General features: G+C 30.5%; 2 protein-coding genes across 4 annotated transcripts in view; one reads left to right on the top strand and one right to left on the bottom strand.

Annotated features, from left to right (window-relative positions):
- LOC101892060 (nuclear RNA export factor 1) overlaps positions 1–16,345 on the bottom strand; it is a 56,661-nt gene that overhangs the window by 7,490 nt on the left and 32,826 nt on the right. For all 3 annotated transcript variants that reach the window (XM_059123462.1, XM_059123463.1, XM_059123464.1), the window contains exons 4-5: positions 4,223–4,744; positions 4,046–4,155 (exon numbers count right to left, since the gene is read on the bottom strand). In XM_059123462.1, coding sequence (XP_058979445.1) covers positions 4,046–4,155; positions 4,223–4,744 — 632 coding nt within the window. The remainder of the gene's footprint in view (positions 1–4,045; positions 4,156–4,222; positions 4,745–16,345) is intronic.
- Positions 8,201–8,825, top strand: LOC105262107 (uncharacterized). The gene is made up of 2 exons (XM_011296037.3): positions 8,201–8,462; positions 8,525–8,825. The coding sequence occupies exons 1-2, from the start codon at positions 8,337–8,339 to the stop codon at positions 8,741–8,743; spliced, it is 345 nt and encodes a 114-aa protein (XP_011294339.2). The 5' UTR covers positions 8,201–8,336; the 3' UTR covers positions 8,744–8,825.

The raw sequence follows: 16,345 nt of genomic DNA, 5'->3' as shown, positions 1-16,345 counted from the left end.
AATTTTATTCAAACTTTTTTAATTTTTATAAAAATGATTTTATTTTTATACTTTAATATATATATTTTTTTTTATTTTTAATTTTTTTTATTTTTATATTTTTTTATTTTTATATTTCTTTTATTTTATATTTTATATTTTTTATTTTTATATGTTTTTATATTTTTTTTTTTTTTTATATTTTTTATAATTTTTATTTTTTACACAGTTCCCTTGCAGGTTTAAGATATGTTTTAAGATTGTTTATTTGGTGTATTTTCTAAACCTTTAAAAAAGGCCAGAGCTGGCACACCATATTTTCCAATCTCTTTTAAAAACATGGAGGTAAAGGGAAACTGTTTTTTAATTTATCCCAAAACATGTAATTATTTTGGGAATTTATTTGCCCGCCTTGAGGTTCAAGTTTCAGCACTTGTGCAGTGTTTTTTTTTAGAATATCCCAAATAAAAATTTTGAGATATCAACACCATAAACACAAAATGCTTTAAAAAAACTTTTATTCAAAGAAACCACACAATAAAATTGTAAGTGGTTCTATTAGGAGATGGCGGCATTGGAACACGTTTTTATGGATTTATATATATATATATATATTAAAATTTATAGACAAAGAAAACACAAAAATGCTTGAAAACATTTTTAAATTGAAGGTTTGGAAAATGCCCATTTCTTGCCACTCAAGTTTAATTTTTTTTCTGTTTTTTTCCTCTTTTTTATTTTTTTTTTTTTTCATATTTTTTATTTTTGTTTTTTTTTTTTTTTACGAAAATCCCTTTAAGCCTTTTAAGGGTATCCTCATTATCGACACCCATAATCAATTAGGAGAAAATGTTTATGCTTTCTAAATAATATTTAAAAATTATAACAGTTATGTACCTCTTGAGTTCAGATAAACGTTTCCACTATAAATATAAGGTATTGAAAAAATATTCTTAAAAAAATAAACTTTTTGTTTCCTTTCATGGAAATCTGTAACCAACATACATCGAGAGATAGAGCAAAATGCACAAAAATAAAGCTAAAATCTTGCGAGGGCTAGTTTTCCATTACCATGGTTCTTCTGGAAAAAAGTTTCAGTGTGGATAAGGGTATCACAATTCGAAAATATAACCAAATCTCCAAAAAATTAATAAAACTATTTTGATGCTAAAATTTTACACACAAATGTTGTATGTATCGAGTTCTGCTGTTTAGAGACCTATAGTGAAATTTGATGTAGAACATAGTCTTCTTTGACCACACCTCGCTAAAAATGAGATTTGGGGGAGTTTTTGGTATGAAGTCGGAAATGTACCAAAATAACCCAAAAAATTAATATAAGCATTTTTAATGTTACAATTTTAGCACAGATATAAACTATATATTGATTTCCCTTAAATGGGGACCCATAGTAAAATTAAGTGTAGAACATAGTCTTCTTTGACTACACCTCGCTAAACATGAGATTTGAGTGAGTTTTTGGTTTAAAGTCGGAAATGTACCAAAATAACTCAAAAAATAAATTTAGGAACTTTTAATGCTATAATTTTAGAACAGATATAATCTATATATTGATTTCCCTTAAATGGTTAAATTTGGTGTAGAATATAGTCTTCATTGACCACACCTCGCTTAAGTTGACACTTGGTGGAGATTTTGTTATAAAATCAAAAATATACCAAAATAACTCGAAAAAATAAATTTATGCATTTTAATTGCTACAATTTTAGCACAGCTATATACTATGTATTAATTTCCGTTGTTCTGGAACCCATAGTAGAATTTAGTGTAGAATATAAACTTCATTGAGAACAACCCGCTAAAATTGAGTATTAGGTGAGTTTTCGTATAAAACCCAAAATATGCCAAAATAACTCAAAAAGTGGATTTAGATAATTTTGATGCTAACATTTTTACAAACAAATATTGTATATACCGACTTCGAATGTTCGGGGACCTATAGTGAAATTTGGTGTAGAATACCGTTTTCATTGACCACACCTCGCTTAGGTTGAGATTTGGGAGAGATTTTGTTATAAAATCAAAAATAACTCGAAAAAATAAATTTATGCATTTTTAATGCTACAATTTTAGCACAGATATATAATATGTATCGTTTTCCCTTGTTCAGGGACCCTTAGTAAAATTTAGTGCAGAATTTAGTCTTCATTGAAATCTACCCGCTAAAATTGAGTATTAGGTGAGTTTTCGTATAAAACCAAAAATATGTCAAAATAACTCAAAGAATAGATTTATGTAATTTTGATGCTAACATCGTTACAAACAAATATTGTGTATGCCGACTTTGGATGTTCGGGGACCTATAGTGGAATTTAGTGTAGAATATAGTCTTCATTGATCACACCTCGCTTAAGTAGAGATTTGGGGGAGATTTTGTTATAAAATCAAAAATATACCAAAATAACTCGAAAAAATAAATTTATGAATTTTAAATGCTACAATTTTAGCACATATATATACTATGTATCAATTTCTGTTGTTCTGGAACCCATAGTAGAATTTAGTGTAGAAAATAGTATTCATTGAGAACAACCCGCTAAAATGGAGATTTAGGCGAGTTTTTGGTACAAAAACCAAAATTGACAAAAATAAGCGAATGAATGGCGATAAACATTTTGATGTGAACATTTCCCAGATTAATTTTCAACTTTTGATATTCATTGGGCCATAGTAAAATTATGTGTAGAATATATTCTCTAGTCAAAATATCTCACTAAAATGGAGAATTTTGGGAGTTTTTTTTGTTAAAAACCAAAGATATACGAAATTAGCTAAATTAATTGGCTATACATTTTTGATGCTAAAATTTTACCACAAATATATACTATATATCGCTTCCTCTTGTTCAGGTACCCCTAGTGAAATTTAATGTAGAATACAATCTTCATTGACAACAATACGCTAATATGTATAATTAGATGAGATTTGATATAAAAACAAAAACGTAACAAAAAAAAGCGAAGGAACAGTTGTAAGTATTTTGATACCATAAATTTCCTAATTAATTTTTAATATACCAACATTTGATATTCAGTGGGTATTGGTAAAATTAAGCGTATATTATATTCTCTATTGGAAACATGTCGCTAAAATGGGGAGTTCAATGAGATTTGGTATAAAAACCAAAATATACTAAAATATGCCAATTAATGGGTTAAGACATTTTAAATTCAAAAATGTTCAGAAAAATATTTGATATACTAGCATCTAATATTCAGTGGCCCATCTCGAAATTTAGTGTAGAATATATTCTCTATTGGGATCACTTCGCTACAATGGAGACTTAGACGAGTTTTTGGTAGAAACCTAAAGACATACCAAAATAAATGAAAAAACAGATGAAGTCATTTTGAAGTTGCCATTTCACACTGATTTCGTAATTTGACCAATATCTCTTATTCGGTGAACCATAATGAAATTTAGTGTAGAACATAGTACCCACTGACAACAACTTGGTAAAATTGAGAATTGAGGGAGTTTTTGACTAAAACCAAATTAATTCAAAAAATAACATAAAAAATGGATTTCGGCATTTTTGTTGTTAAAATTTGTCACTGATATATAATATATACCGATTTCTTCTGTTCGGAGGCCCACAATGAAATTTAGTATGAAATATAATTTCCCTTAATAACAACCCTCTAAAATGGAGAATTGGAGAGGTTTTTGGTATAAACTCAAATGTGAACAAAACTCAAAAAACTAATTGTCAAATCGGAGATGTATGTAGAATATAAGTGTTGTGGAATATATAATGTAGGTAAAATTAAAGGAAAATAACATAAATTAAAATAATTTTGGTGTTTTCTGTCTCTTTGTCAAAGGTATTTTGTAAATGGTTTCTCGACACACTTCAGGCCGTTTACAAACCACAGATACACAAAAGGCTTACAAACAGTTCATTGGTGTACCATCAAACTGCACAAAGCACTCACTCTCTGAAGAGAAAACCAGGCCATTGCATCGTTGTTAAACAGACACACTCACAAACATACAAAAAAACAAGAAAAACGATTAAAATTAGAGAAATATTAAATTTTGATACCTGACATAGAGCGAATGGTCTTTATAGCGTTGACGCAAGGGGTTATTCTTCAGGACCAACTCGATAATGGGCGCATTACGGAACACCAGTAATGTGGCCAAAGAGGGTATCTGAAAGATCAAAGAAAATTACCATTAATATAGCAATTTATTTTCTGGAAATATCTCTTATACTTACACTATTGCCACCCAAATAGAGTATCTTCAAATGCGGCAACCTAGTCTCAATATTTCGAAAACTTTCCATTGTACTCAAATCGTTGTCATTCAAATTTAGAGCCTGCAAATCGGGTATGTTCTTTTGTATAATATCCAAGGCAGCCGACATTACCGCCGTACGATGCAGGCCCACAAACGTTTGGCGAAAATCTGGATCGGCATGGAATTTGGATAGATCCAATGCTTTGGTATTCGGGTTATAACGTTTGGCCATAACTATTTTCATTTTCTCTTTGAATTCTTCATCGACCGGTACCATGGGACAACTCTCCCGCACCCGTATGGCCAGACGGCAGCCATCGGACATTTGTACGCTACGATCGAGTTGCATGAGACGTGAAGCCATGGCATAGTCGTCAACGAAAAAGACGACACAATTCTTTTCGGTACGCCAAAATAGTGGCAAGAAAACATCGGGAGTAAGGTTGTGGAGTAGGGCACGTATGAGATCATCTTTGGCATAGCGTTGACCGCAGTGGATCTGTAAGAAAGGCAGAAAAAAGAAAAAATGTGAGATATAGAATTTGAGATATTTTTGTAAATTAAAAATTCAATATTTAGAGGGTAAAAATTATAGATACAAATTTTTGGTGTTTGAAGGCTAAGGGTGAAATTTTGTGGGAAACACTTTTTCCATTGAAACTAACCCCCCAAAATCATGTTTTGGAGGAGATTTTGACGGAAATGTAAACATTTAGTAAATTGAGCCCAAAAATGAAGGAAGTCATATTCTAACCCACATATGTTCTTTAGAAATACTATATATACCGACCTCCGTTGTACGGTGACCTTGATCAAAGTCAAATTTTGTGTAGAGTATTTTTCCCCTCCGCATCATCCCGAAAAATGGAGAATTTTAATCCATTCGGGCCTCATTTCTGTAACCACACAAAAATAAAATAAAATATTTTGATTTTTATAGTAAAATTTTTTCCCGAAAGTATTATACATTCCGATTTCTGGTGTTTGAAGACTTATAGTGAAATTTGATGCGGAACACTTTTTCCATTGACACCAAGGCTCTAAAATTAAGTTTTGAGCAATTTTGAGAGCAATTCTGATGCTTATCAAATTGAGCTCAAAAATATAAGTTTCCATGTTGGTACTGATATTTTATTCAGAAATATTATATATACCGATTTTTGTCATTCGGTGACCTTAAGTCAAATTTAATGCAGAATATTTTTCCCTCCACACCATTCCGAAAAATGCAGAATTTTAGTCCATTTAGGCCTCATTTCTGTAGCCTAACAAAAAAAGATCAAATATTTTATATTTTGATTTTTATAGCTACATTTTTCCGAAAAGTATTATACATTCCGACTTCTGGTGTTTGTAGACTTATAGTGAAATTTTATGCAGAACACATTTTCCATTGACACCATCCCTCAAAAATTAAGTTTTGTGGAAGATTTTGAGTCTAATTCGGAATCTTATAAAATTGTGGAAGATTTTGAGTCTAATTCGGAATTTTATAAAATTGTGCTTAAAAATATAAGTTTCCATGTTGATACCGATATTTTATTCTGAAATATTATATATACCGAAGTTTGGTATTCGGTGGCCTGATGTGAAATTTAGTATAGAATATTTTTTCCCTTTACACCACCCTACAAATTTGGATAATTGAAGTCGATTTTGCCAAAAATTTTAAATTTCAATTTTGAATACAACATTTTTTTGAAATCAATTATATATACCGATTTCTGGTGTTTGAAGACTTATAGTGAAATTTTATGCGGAACACATTTTCCATTGACACCAAAGCTCTAAAATGAGGTTTTAAATGGAATTTCGGAAGAAAAGCATAATTAAACCAAACTCACCCAAAAAAGGAAAAAGTGATTTTAAAAGTTATTTTTTGTACTGAAATATTATATATACCGATTTCTGTTGCTTGGAGACTTATAGTGAAATTTTATGCGGAACACAATTTCCATTCACGCCAAAGCCCTAAAATGAGGTTTTAAAGGGATTTTTAGAAGAAGCATAATCAAACCAAACTCAGCAAAAAAGGAAAAAAGTGATTTTAAAACAGGTATTTTTTGTATTGAAATATTATATATACCGATTTCTGTTGCTTGGAGATTTATAGTAAAATTTTATACGGAACACAATTTCCATTGACACCAAGGCCCTAAAATGAGGTTTTAAAGAGATTTTTGGTAGAAATGCATAAACTTCCAAAATTGACCCAAAAATTAAAAAATATTGATTTTGAATCAGTTATTTTGTATTGGAATATTATATATACGGATTTCTGCTGCTTAGAGACTTATAGCGAAATTTTATGCGGAACACATTTTCCATTGACACCAAGGCCCTAAAACGTAGTTTTAAACAGATTTTTGGCAGAAATGCATAAACATCCAAAATTCACCCAAAAATGAAAATATTGATTTTGAATCAGTTATTTTGTATTGAAATATTATATATACCGATTTCTGTTGCTTGGAGATTTATAGCGAAATTTTATGAGGAACACAATTTCCATTCACATCAAAGCTCTAAAATGAAGTTTTAAAGAGATTTTTGGTAGAAATGCATAAACTTCCAAAATTGACCCAAAAATGAAAATATTGATTTTGAATCAGTGTTTTTGTATTGGAATATTATATATACCGATTTCTGTTGCTTGGAGACTTATAGTGAAATTTTATGCGGAACACTTTTCCCATTGACACCAAGGCTCTAATATGAGTTTTTAAAGGGATTTTTGGAAGTAAAGCATAAGCATGCTGTATTGACCCAAAATGGAAATAATTATTTTAAAACAGTTATTTTTTGTAGTGAAATATATTATATACAGATTTCTGTTACTTGGAGACTCATAGTGAAATTTTATGCGGAACACTTTTTGTATTTACCCCAAGGCTCTAAAATTAGAGATAGAGGGGATGTTTAAGAGAATTACATAAGCATACCAACTTGACCCCAAAATGTAAATATTTATTTTAAATCAGTTATTTTGTATTGAAATATTATATATACCGATTTCTGTTGCTTGGAGACTTATAGTGAAATTTTATGCGAAACACAATTTCCATTCACACCAAGGCCCTTAAATGAGGTTTTAAAGGGATTTTTGGAAGTAAAGCATAATCATACCGCATTGACCCAAAAATGGAAACAATTATTTTAAAACAGTTATTTTTTGTGTTGAAATATTACATATACCGATTTCTGTTGCTTGGAGACTTATGGTGAAATTTTATGCGGAACACATTTTCCATTGAAACCAAGGCTCTAAAATGAGGTTTTAAAGGGTTTTTTGGAAGTAAAGCATAAGCATACCGTATTGACCCAAAAATTTAAAAAGTGATTTTGAAACAGTTATTTTGTATTGAAATATTATATATACCGATTTCTGTTGCTTGGAGACCCATAGTGAAATTTTATGCAGAACACTTTTCCCATTGACACCAAGGCTCTAAAATGAGGTTTTAAAGAGATTTTTGGTAGAAATTCATAAACATACCAAATTGACCCAAAAATGTAAATATTGATTTTGAGATAGTTATTTTGAATTGAAAGATAATATATTCCGATTTCTTTTTTCTGTTCTGCCCATAGTAAAATTTGTCGAAGACTATTTTCTTCTTCAATTGCGGATTTTTATGGCTGCCGTAAAAGACCCTCATAACGAGCCAGTATACTTAGTAATACTGAATGTTATTTTAACAAAGGCTACTAATGAATGTTGAGTCAGTCAACACCACCATCGATACTGAAAGAGCTATTTCTGGGTTTGGTTATTATACACCGAGAGATAACTAACCAATCACACTAAACAACAGTGAGTTTTGAATATTTATTTATTATTTAATTAAAATTAAATTATAATCTAAATATACACATGTGAATTTGTGTTGGAAATCAAATAGAATATTGAAATTCATACAATTTTTTTTTAAATATATTTTTGGGCATTTCTTTTTGTGGTCTAGTGTAAAAATAAGCCATGCCATAATCAGACCGGCCACTATCAGCCGATAAATATATCAAATATGGTAGTATTAAAATCGCCATAGAACTGATCAAAAGTGATTTCAATTAGATTGATATTTACAATAATGAATTTAAAATGCCGTTTTTGTTGTTGTTGCTGTTGCCGAAAAGCGCAAGACACACAGTCGGTAAAATCATGGACAGCCGGTAGGGTCAATGAGAATTTTCAAAAAGAAGACACCGTTGTAACAGTGCGTAGTTTGATAAATAAATTTTCAAATCAATTTTACAAATAAATCAAAAAATTTTTTAGGCTCCGCCAAAAGTGACAATTACAGCAAGTGATCCCAAACAAATAGACCCTGTTGCTGAAAATTCCCCCAGTTCGAAAAACCACTCCATGGCAAGTGATGGCGATGATGGTGCCTCCGTATCAAAAATTGATTTAAATTTGAATATCTTTGAAAATGAACGTTTCGGTGATATGGCAGCCATAATTTATAAAAGTCAAATGAGTTTAGATAAGATATAATTAAATTATTTTAATAAACAAATGAAACTATTTTAAGAAGATGATGTTTTATATCGCAAATAAAAGAAGAAAAGATAAAGAATTTTTTTTTAAATATTTTTTTATAATATTATATATACCGATTCCGGTTGTTCTGGGACCTAAAGTCAAATTTTGTACAGAATTTTTTTCCCTTCTACACTACCCTGAAAAAATGTAGAACTGTTGAAGATTTTGACCCATTTCGGTTGTATTGCAAAAAAAAAATAGTCAACAATTTTATATCATCAATTTGATACCATTATTTTCTTGGAATCTATTATATATACCGATTTATGTTGTATGGAGGCTTATAAAGAAATTTTATGCGGAACACAATTTCCATTGGCACCATCCCTCTAAAATAAAGTTTTGGGGAAGATTTTGACACCATTTCGAAAACTTATCAATTTGAGACCAAAAATATAAGTTTATATGTGAGTACCGCTATTTTATTCAAAAATATTATATATACCGTCTTATGGTGCTCGGTGGCCTTAACTGAAATTTAGTGTAGAATATTTTTCTTCTTTACACCATCCCGAAGAATTGGAGAATTTAAGTCGATTTTGCCTCTATTTCTGTAACCTAACAAAAAATTTAACAAAAATGTTATATTTCAATTTTGATTACAAAATTTTCTTGAAAACAATTATATATACCGATTTCTGTTGTTTGGAGTGGTATAGTGAAATTTTGTGCGGAACACAATTTCCATTGACACCTAGGCTCTAAAAGGAGGTTTTAAAGTGATTTTTGGGTGAAAAGTATAAACATACCAAATTGAGCCAAAACTGGAAATAGTGATTTTAAAACCGTTATTTTTGTATTGAAATATTATATATACCGATTTATGTTGTATGAAGGCTTATAGTGACATTTTATGCCGAACACAATTTCCATTAACACCAAACCTCTAAAATGTTTTGAGGGAGATTTTGACACCAGTTCAAAAACTTATCGATTTGAGCCTAAAAATGTAAGTTTCTATGTTAGTACCGCTATTTTATTCAAAAATATTATATATACCGACTTATTGTGCGCGGTGACCTTAAGTCAAATTTAGTGTAGAGTATTTTTCCCTTTGACACCATCCCGAAAAATTGGAGAATTTAAGTCGATTTTGCCTCTATTTCTGTAACCAAACAAAAAATATACCAGAAAATTTACATTTCAATTTTGATTACAATATTGTCTTGAAAACAATTATATATACCGATTTCGGTTGTTCCGAGACTTATATTGAAATTTTATGCGGAACACAATTTCCCTTGACACCAATGCCCTAAACTTAGGTCTTAAAGAGATATTTGGGTGAGAAGTATAAACATACAAAATTAACCCTAAACTGCTAATAGTGATTTTAAAACCGTTATTTTTGTATTAAAATATTATACATTCCGATTTATGTTGTATGGAGGCTTATAGTGAAATTTTATGCGGAACATAATTTCCATTGACACCATCCCTCTAAAATAATGTTTTGAGGGAGATTTTGACACCAATTCGAAAACTTATCAATTTGAGCCCAAAAATATGTTTCTTTTTTAGTACTGCTATTTTATTCACAAATATTATATATACCGACTTATCGTGCGTGGTGCCCTTAAGTCAAATTTAGTGTAGAGTATTTTTCCCTTTGACACCATCCCTCTAAAATAATGTTTTGAGGGAGATTTTGACACCAATTTGGTAGTATATCAAAAAGAACCCGATAATATAGGTTTTCATGTTAATAGTGATATTTTTACTCAAAAATATTATATATGCCGATTTCTGTTGTTCGATGACCTTAAGTCTAACTTAGTGTACTTTTTTTTAGAAAAAAAAAAATCAATAATATTTATTTTTTCCCACTGATGTCACACAAGAAACCCCAATTCAATCAATGGTATTTCAGATAATACCCACAATTCATAAAAGATTTGATTTGAAATTTCACACGGGCCATGCAGCAATCATTCATGTCAATTCAGTGAGAACATACTGATAAGATTCAAAATTAGTTGGAAATCATTTTAAAGAAACTTAAAGTCAACCGAATATCAAGGAAGGGAGATTTGAAAGGGTACAAAAAATTCCGGGGCCTGTGGAAAATTTTTGATCCTGATTTTTGATTTAAAATTCTACAAGAACAACAATGTGATCCCAGATGAATATTTAAGAAGGCTCCCCCCAGGGAGCCATGAAATTATGCCCTTGCATTTATTTTGAGTTTAAAAATAATTTCAAATTCCCTGATAACGGCTCGTGCGTTTCCAAAAGAAGGTTGTAAAATTATAAAAAAGAGAAAACGCGCAAAAATCCTTTTGTTCGTGTAATCGCAATAAACCAACTGTTGATGACCTCCAATTTATTAATAGGAGAGAACAACACTGACAAAGTGCCCACAATAAATGAATGAATAAAAGCTCTGACACACACACACACACAGTCACTTGTGAGCAATTAAGATAGGAATGTTGGTTGGGTTGGGCGTTCGGTGTCATCGGCCATAACCTATAAATAATTGAGTTTGATGTGGAATTTTGACAAATATTGAAAAAAAAAAACAAATAAACAAACAAACCAACACCTTGTCTGTTTATGTCGCACATGCCATGGAGAGTAAGTCAGTCATCTATGGAGCAAGGTAGATTCTCTTTTTTTTTTTGCAAATCCATATATGGAGATACAGTTGTCAAATTCCTGACTAGTTTTCCAGCAATTTTTTGGATAATTTACGCGATGAATATCTTCCTTAGTAAAATTCAGGAAAAATATATAAAATTCCTCAAACACTTAAAGGATTTTAATCCGTAGGTTCCATGCCGCACATGCCATGGAGAGTAAGTCAGTCATCTATGCAGATCTATGTAAATTCTCTATGTATTGAAAATCGAAATATGGAAATAGAGTTGTCGAATTCCTGACTAATTTTCCTGCAATTTTTTGGATAAGAACGACCAGGGAGAAAATTTTCGAGATGAATATCTTCTGTAGAAGAATTCAGAAAAAATATATAAAATTCCTCAAACACTTCAAGGAAATTTAATCCGTAGGTTCCATAAAAAAATCTACTTGAAAAATTGCAGAATATTAATTTGGACGTGGAGAGAATTTCTTATAAAAAAAATAACAGGAATTTCATTCGACAATCCTTTAAAAGATTTAGAAAATTTTGACTTGAAGATTCCTCAAAAAATTATATAAAAAATTTAACATTTTTATCTGAAGATTTCTTCGAGGAATCTCTTTTTCAATGATTTCCGAAGGTCTGAAGGACTCTCAGAAAATCATAAAAAAAATCCACGGAAAATGGAAAATCTTTAAAGAATGCTGTTGAAGATCCCTAAAAAAATTCTTATATCGTCTCTAGGAATTTAAACTAAAGTCCTTCGCAAAATTGCCTATATAATTCAATCATTTTGATCGGAAGACTCTTAAATATACTCTTCAAAAAAAAAAAATATATATTAAGCATCTGAAAGGTCCTTAAAAATCACTAAATTAGTTGACGGCTCATAGTCGCTCATTGGGACTTCAAAAAAAAAAAAAAAAAAAAAAAATCGAAAAAAAATATCAAGAATCTGAAAGGTCCTTAAAAATCACTAATTTAGTTGACGGTTTAAAGTCCCTCATTGGTCTGAAGGTCCTCAAAAAGTTACTTAAAAGGCCAACATTTTTATCTGACGGCTCCTTCAAGGCCTCTTTTTTAATGATTAATGGTCCGAAGGTCTTAGAAAATCATAAAAAACGAATCAACCTTTGGATCTTTTCAAGAAATTTAATCTAAAGTAAAAACAAGTAAAAAAGCTGTTAGTTCGGCCGGGCCGAACTTTTAATACCCTCCACCATTTGGTACTAATTTGGCAATTTCTAAAAAAAAAAAAAATAAAATAAATAAATAAATAAAATAAAAAAATCCTTTAAAATTCTGTTAAAATCTTAAAAATACCGAATGTCTATACGACGACGTATACCTGCATAGGCAACTTTTGTCATAAGTTATTACAACATTTAAATGCGAAACTTGAAGAAAAATTTGTTTATAATGTAGCTAAAATCATAAAAATACCGAATATAGGGGGTACCGTTATATGGGGGCTATACGAAGACGTGGACCTGCACAGACAATTTTCTGGCATGGGCTGAAGTATCCATTACGAACTTCAAATGCGAAATTTAAAACAATCCCGGTAAATAATGTCGCTAAAATCATCAAAATACTGAATATCGGTGGGTACGGTATATGGGGCCTATACGAAGACGTGGACCTACATGGTCCATTTTCTGTTTTCTGCTGCAGTATCTATTACGAACTTCAAATACCAAATTTGGAACGGTTCCGTTAAATAATGTCGCTAAAATCATCAAAATACCGAATATCGGGGGAGGTACGGTATGTGGGGGCTATAGGAAGACGTGGACCTACATGGCTCATTTTTTGACTTAGGATGTAGTATCCATTACGAACTTCAAATACCAAATTTGGAACGGTTCCGTTAAATAATGTCGCTAAAATCATCAAAATACCGAATATCGAGAGTTACCGTTATATGGGGGCTATATGAAAACTTGGACCTACATAACCCATTTACGAACTTAACCTGCCTACTGGCAAAATATACATGTGTGCAAAATTTTAGCCTTCTATCTCAATTTGTTCGAAAGATAGCGTGATTACAACAGACAGACAGACACACAGACAGACAGACGGACATGGCTAAATCGTCTTAGAATTTTACGCTGATCAAGAATATATATACTTTGTTGGGTCTGACGTGAGTATTTCGAGGAGTTACAAACGGAATGACAAAATTAATATACCCTCCATAGTATGGTGGAGGGTATAAAAATCATAAAAATGGACGGAAAATGATCTGAACTCTCCCAATATTTTCCTAAAAAACGGTGGTGATTGCTGTTATTGGTCCCTCCAAATCATAAGAAATTTTTGGGATAGATATAAAAACAACAATAAAGGGATAAAGCCAGACCATTTTGCAACAACAAAATACTACGGTATCCCGAACAAACAAGCCACACTGTTCTATTAATAGACAAGGCACGGTCGACGAAGGGGTTTTTGTTGTAACAGACAAAACCAACTTACATGGTTATGCTACTTCGTTCAGGCTGAACGAAAGCATAACAAGTGGAGAAAGATGTAAATGTTTATAAGTGCGGTTGTAAGATTTAGAAGACTTTCCAAGAGAATTTTAGTTTTATTTAATTCTTTGGTTCCTCTTCTATTGAGCTTACGATCTCGTCACTTGGGTAAAAAATGTTTTTTGTCATAGAAGTTATTTTTAAAATAACTTCTGGGGAGAATATCCCAGACAAAAACAAGGGAACTGATGAGGATTGGTGGCTCTTTCCGAAACCTAGGTATTCCCTGCCTTACCCCCTGGTAAACATTACCATCGTTCTCCACTAATAAACAAACGTTGTTTTTATAAAAACAACAATAAAGGGATAAAGCCAGACCATTTTGCAACAACAAAATACTACGGTATCCCGAACAAACAAGCCACACTGTTCGATTTTGGGGGAATCTACATTTAAGGAACAATATTCACTATTTTTTTTATTATTTCCATTTTTTAAGGAGAATTATTCGAGAGTTGATCCCCTTAAAAATTAAGGAACTTTGACGTGAAGATTTTTTAAAAATTTGATATTTTTTACGAGACGGTCTCCTCAAGTATTACAAATCTAAATGACTCTCAGAAAAAAATTATAAAAAAAAAATGTCAGAGATGGTCTAAATCCTTAGGAAATCTCCTGTAAAAAAATCGATGATGATAACTCATGAAGGGCCCTCAAAAAAATTTTTGGACCATTTTTGACATACATTTTAGAGGCATTATTACTTCAGGACAAATTTCCAGCTTCACCAGGTAAATTGTTTTATTTTGATTTTGATGGAGTATTTTTTCTAATGGGAAGTAATCTAACGCACTCTTCAAGTCCTTGTTTGTTTTCATTTAAGTTATAATGGGTTATTTTTTCTAAGTGGAAATAATCGGGAGACGAAAACCTTAAAAAATCCTTGAAAAATTCAAAAGTTGAATTCGAGAGTCCCTCAAAAATTCATGAACTTTGATCTGAATGCCCTTCAAATTCGAACTTCAAATCGAACTTTAAAAAATTCAGAATTTTGATCTGAAGACCCTTAGAAAAAAAAAAAAAAAAAAAAAAACAGAATTGTATTCCAAAGTTTTCTTAAAAAAACAATCTTAAAAAATTGCAGGATATGTAAACTGGGCCCCTGATTAAAAAATCAAGAGTTATTATCTGAAGGTCCTTTATGAAAGCACTAAAAAATTCTGAATATACATTCTGGAATTAAAAATTCTTACAAATTGTTGATTTTTTTTTGAAAAATGAATATTTTAATCGAATGTTTTCTCAAAAAAATCTGGGTTACCTCATATAAATCATGACTTTAGCTCTGAAGGTCCTTATAAAATCCTTAAAAATTTGCTGTATATACATACTGGAATTTCGATCTGAAGCTCCCTTAAAATTGTTCTTTAAAATTAATGATTATTGCTCTAAACATTTCTTTTTAAAAAATGCCAGAACTCTAATCAAAAGATTTCTCAAAAAAAAAAAAAAAAAAATACAGGATGTCAGATCTGAGTTTTAATCTGAAGATCTCTAGTAAAATTCTTAAAAATTGTCTGAATATACAGCCTGAATTTCGATCTGAAGGTCCTTTAAAATAATTCTTTAAAATGAATGATTTATTCTCTGAATTTCCCTCATAAAAAAATCATGAGTTTTGATCTGAAGCTCCCTTAAAATTTTGCTGAATATCCTGGAATTTTGATCTGAAGGCCCCTCAAATAATTCTTAATTTTTTTTTTTTTTTTTTTTGAAAAATGCAGAATTTTTTTAACGAAAAAATTTTAAAAAAATTTTCGGATTTGTAATCTGTCTGTCTATCTTATATAAATCATGACTTTTCCTCTGAAGGTCCCTTATAAAATCCTTAAAAATTTGCTGAATATACATACTGGATTTTCGATCTGAAGATCCCTTAAAAATATTCTTTAAAATTAATAATTATTGTTCCAAACATTTCTTTTTAAAAAATGCCAGAATTTTAATTGAAAGTTTTCTCAAAAAAAAAAAAAAAAAAAAAAAAAAAAAAAAAACAGGATGTCAGATCTGGGGTCCCTCATAAAAAAACATGAGTTTTAATCTGAAGATCCCAGTAAAATTCTTAAAAATTTGCTGAATATACAGCCTGGAATTTTGATCTGAAGGTCCTTTAAAATAATTCTTTAAAATTAATGATTTATTCTCTCAATTTCCCTCATGAAAAAAATAATGGCTTTTAATCTGAAGCTCCCTTAAAAAAAACCTTAAAAATATGCTGGATATCCTAGAATATTGATCTCAAGGTCCCTTAAATTAATTCTTAATTTTTTTTTCCAAAAATTCAGAATTTTTTTAACGAAAAAATCTTAAAAAAATTGTCGGATATCTAATTTGGGTTACCTCATATAAATCATGACTTCATGACTTATTCTGAAGGTCCTTGGATTTTCGATCCGAATATCCCCAAAAAATATTCTTTAAAATTAATGATTA

The sequence above is a fragment of the Musca domestica genome, unplaced genomic scaffold (genome assembly GCF_030504385.1).
Source record: "Musca domestica strain aabys unplaced genomic scaffold, Musca_domestica.polishedcontigs.V.1.1 249, whole genome shotgun sequence".
Taxonomy (NCBI): Eukaryota; Metazoa; Arthropoda; class Insecta; order Diptera; family Muscidae; genus Musca; species Musca domestica.
Note: the sequence above shows the minus strand (reverse complement) of the source record. Positions and strands in the feature narration are given on the sequence as shown.